Below are 4,387 nucleotides of genomic sequence, written 5' to 3' on the forward strand. Positions count from 1 at the left end.
ACACCATTCTCGTAGTCAAACAAACTCTTCTCTCTTTCTCTTGGAGTTTTCAAATTACTTTTTCTATAGTCTCTTCTTCTCTTCTCCTATGGATTTCCACCATCATCTCCAAGTCTAAGCAAACCCAAACTAGTCTAAAGTTATTTGGTGGCCATTGTTCGCTAATTTCCCACCCACTCGATCCTTTAAATACTCCTCGTCTCTAATCCCACCCACTTAACCATTTTTCTGATTTGATCTGATGGCCAACCTCACGAGCTTCAGCCCTCTCCTCCTCCTCCTCTTCCTCTGTTCTCGATCAAGAGCCGGCAACTACAATGTGCTCAGCTTCGGGGCGAAGCCTGGCGCCGGAGACGCCGCCGGAGCTTTCCTCAAGGCCTGGTCCGCCGCCTGCAGCTCTTCCGGTCCTTCGACCATCTACGTGCCCACGGGGAACTTCTTGGTGAGCCAGGCCCACTTCGACGGCCCGTGCAGGAGTCCCTCCGTCAAGTTCTCCATCGACGGAACCCTCGTCGCGCCGTCGGAGTATACCGGCTCCTCGGGCGCCTCCGGCCATTGGATTGCTTTCAGCCACGTCGACGGAGTTTCCATCAGCGGCGGCCGTCTCGACGGCCGCGGCGCCCTGTTGTGGGCCTGCAAATCGGCTGGTCGGAGCTGCCCCGCCGGCGCATCGGTAAATAACGGGATCTTTAGTTCGTTTTAGTTGGGTAGTGTTGCGATGCTGATTTGTGTGCCGGCGAATGCAGTCGTTGACTTTTACCAGCTCGAAGAACATCGCCGTCGATGGCTTGACGTCGATCGACAGCAAGCTTTTCCACATCGTGATCCTTCAGTGCAGCAACGTCAAGCTGCGAAACGTCAACATCCACGCGCCCGGGAGCAGCCCCAACACCGACGGCATCCACGTCCAGATGTCGACCGACGTCGACGTCGTCCGCGCCAACATCAGGACCGGCGACGACTGCGTCTCCGTCGGCCCCGGCACCGCCCACCTCTGGATCGAGCGCGTCTCCTGCGGCCCCGGCCATGGCATAAGGTGGTAATCAAGACGCTGCTAATTAATTCTCCAATTCCAATGACAAAAACACTCAACAAATCGTCGATCGATTAATGCAGCATCGGGAGTCTGGGAAGGGGGCAGGGGTTGCAGGAAGAGAGCGTGAGGAACGTGACAGTCAAGACGGTTCAGTTCTCCGGCACGCAAAATGGCGTCAGGATCAAGACCTGGGGATCAAACATTCCGGGCTCCGTCCGGCGAGTCGTCTTTCAGGATGTGCTGATGAGGAACGTGCAAAACCCGATCATAATCGACCAGAATTACTGCCCCGGGAACCGAGGCTGCCCCGGCCAGAACTCGGCTATAAAGATCGACCAAGTGCAGTACCTGAACATTCGAGGGACGTCGGCGACGCCGGTGGCCGTGAAGTTCGACTGCAGCCGGCGAAACCCATGCAGCGGAATCAGATTACAGGGCATAAAATTGAGCTATCAAAGTAGGCAGGCACAGTCCTCCTGCAGGTTCGCAAATGGGGTGGCTTCTGGATTGATTGCACCACCAAGCTGCCTATGATCGATCGATCGAGTTAATTCTTGTCAGGGAATTGAAGGTAAATTTGTAGGTTGTCTGTGCGTTGGCTGGATCAGGCCGGCAACCTCTTGAGGTACAAATATATTTATATATATAGTTTCGAATTCACTTTGTTATACTCCAATATGATTATATACTCATTGTGTTGTTTCTTTTATGGTGTCCTGTAAAATGGTCTCAGTCGGAGACGGTTTATAGTGTCCTGTATAAAACTTGGATTATAATCTTATATATAGCAGTGATTACAGAACCTGCAGAGAGAACCAACAAATACAAATTAAAGAGAAAATTAACATGGAGTAGAGATTGACTTTGATACTCAAATTAACTCAGCTATTACACTCTCGAATCTATGATTAAGTCTAACCATGATTGATGATGCTAAAATCGATCAATGAGATGGATATGCTGAGGTGCAAGTGATCATGTAGAGGTTTGGCGACGAAGTGACTACTGAGGTGGAGGTAGAATTCGATCTGCAATCTCACTCTATATATTGAGATTGTGCGAATGTGTAATGCTTTTGATGGTCCTGGACTAAACAATCCTGTAGCTGTAAATCTCGACACATCCATAGATGATGCAATTAGACAGTTGATCTCTAATAGTGTGATCTCCAATGACTATGTGAAGTCGACGGAGAATCTTGCCAATCCACTTGCTAAAGATTTATCGAGAGATCAAGTAAATTGTTTGTCTAGCGGAACGAGTCCAAAACCCAACCTATGAATCGAGTGGTGTGTATCCAACCATATTGATCGGAGATCTCAAGATCAAGATTGAAAAGGGATAACTAGCCATGAGATTTGAGACACCCATTATATACAGTCCCCGGGGCATAACTAAGTTGGTTACGACGCAGCAGAGTTGCAGAAGAGAGCAAGGGTTCGAATCCTGGCAAAGCCAGGCAATACCCTCTTGCGTTGTGACCCACTATAAAAATAATTGTTGTTAGCGACGGAATAACTATATACATACATTTATATTTTTTAATAAAATAATTTATTAATTTTATTTTTTAAAATTTAAAATAACATAAATAAATATATATATATATTAATAAAATAATTCATTAAAATAATTATTTTAATAAAATAATTTATTAAATTAATAAATATAATTCATTAATTTTAATTTTTTTAAATTTAAAATATATTTTTTTAAAATTTTAAATTAAAATTTATTAAATTGATTAATTCGGTTTCAATTAGATTTCATAATACATTCAATTAACTAAATTTTAAAATCAAAGAGTAATCATAGAAAAATATTTTATTAACCTCCGAAATTGTAGAAAACCTTAGACTATCAAGGTAATCACGTTCCCAGGTTATAACTTATTTGTTGATGTGGCGGTGATATTGTATTAATTACTTGAGAATCAATCATAATTTGAACCAAACAAGGTTATCGTTGATAACTTTGGACAGATAACTAAGATTATCAATAATAACCCCCAACTAAACGCTCTCTTACAGTGTGACATTCCTCCTGAGTTCTTGAAAGTTCATCAAGATTCAAAATTTGAAATATTCCTTTTTTGATTCATAGATCATTGTATTTTAACGCTAAAGCAAGAATGCTTAACTTTCATCTTGATCTTTGACTAACTAGAACATCGACAACTTTATCCAGCCAACAAAAATTACTACACATTTAATAGTTTTGATTAAAATTATTATATATTATAATAGTTAATTAATTTATTTATTTTTATAATGAATAGACTATTGATTTTGTTATACGCTTGATTTGGACACCTAGTGGCTAGTGTACATTCTTATCAAGCAATGTGTGGGTCACTTGGCACATCATTGCAAACTACCGTAATCACTTCCTATTGCATCTGCATTTGCACCATCATGATGATGAATGCTTCATCTAACGCCCAACTCATAATTATATATTTCCACAAAGAATTTTATAATCGAATGCAATTACTGAAGAACAATGTGATGAAAAACAAGCATGATCCAATTTAGAAGCAGAGAAAGTGATGAAGAAGAATGGCAATGGCAATGGCAATGGCTCCGGCGGCGCTGGTCCGGCCACCGCCGCTGCCGCATCCCGCACTCGCTCCACTTCCCCAACTCGGAGCTTCTCCTCTGCTACCATACTCACTGCCGCGGGCTGCCGCGGGAGCATTCAAGCTCCCAGAAGCCATGCTCCGATGCGCGGCCAAGTAGCCATCCGCCGACGGCAAAGCGTTCTCGGGGCCGACCGCGTAGACCAGGATCCCTTCCGGCTGCGACGCGTTGAGCTGGAACGCCAGGTACAACCGGAGCTCCTAGAGACGACAACCGCGCTGCCCCGCACCAGCGTCAGGTTCCCCTGCTCCGGCGGGCACTGGTCAGGACTGTAGCCGCCGAGAAAGTACTGCACCGCCATCCCTGCGCCGCCATCGCCGGCCATCCACCCAACCACGGCGCTGCTGCCGACCATCCTCCCGTCGGGGGAGAATCCGATCGCGACGTACGCCCCACCGTCGGGCGCCGAAAGCACAAAACTCCATAAGCTCGGCCCTGTTTTCGCGTGGCCGGCCATGAAAACTTTGAAATGTCTAGATTTTACAGATCAAAAATCAGAATTTTAAGAGTGATGGAGTTAGCTGTTTGAGTTTACTCTCAGGAAGAAGCGTTTGGAGGTCCAGGCAGGGACGCAGGCGAGGGAAGAGGTGCTGAAGGGAATCAGATCGCCGACGTTTAGCTGTGCGGAGCAGGAGTCTGATTGGGAATTCGCAGAGGAGAAGGTAAAGCTGGATAGAAGAAGGATGATGATAAAGAAAGAAGAGTCGTCCAT

The 4,387-nt window shown here is 45.3% G+C and overlaps 1 protein-coding gene and 1 pseudogene across 1 annotated transcript; one reads left to right on the forward strand and one right to left on the reverse strand.

Moving 5' to 3' along the window:
- Positions 1 to 241: 241 nt before the first annotated feature.
- LOC141817423 (polygalacturonase-like) lies at positions 242 to 1,698 on the forward strand. Its single transcript, XM_074705070.1, has 3 exons — positions 242 to 673; positions 747 to 1,036; positions 1,117 to 1,698. Exons 1-3 carry the CDS (start codon positions 242 to 244, stop codon positions 1,568 to 1,570), a joined length of 1,176 nt encoding a protein of 391 aa, XP_074561171.1. The 3' UTR covers positions 1,571 to 1,698.
- A 1,868-nt stretch (positions 1,699 to 3,566) lies between these two features.
- On the reverse strand, positions 3,567 to 4,387 carry LOC141817420 (cytochrome b561 and DOMON domain-containing protein At3g07570-like; annotated as a pseudogene).

This window comes from Curcuma longa, unplaced genomic scaffold, assembly GCF_044706935.1.
Source record: "Curcuma longa cultivar G26 ecotype Majalengka, Jawa Barat unplaced genomic scaffold, ITB_CL_G26_1.1 contig_20511, whole genome shotgun sequence".
Lineage (NCBI taxonomy): Eukaryota > Viridiplantae > Streptophyta > Magnoliopsida > Zingiberales > Zingiberaceae > Curcuma > Curcuma longa.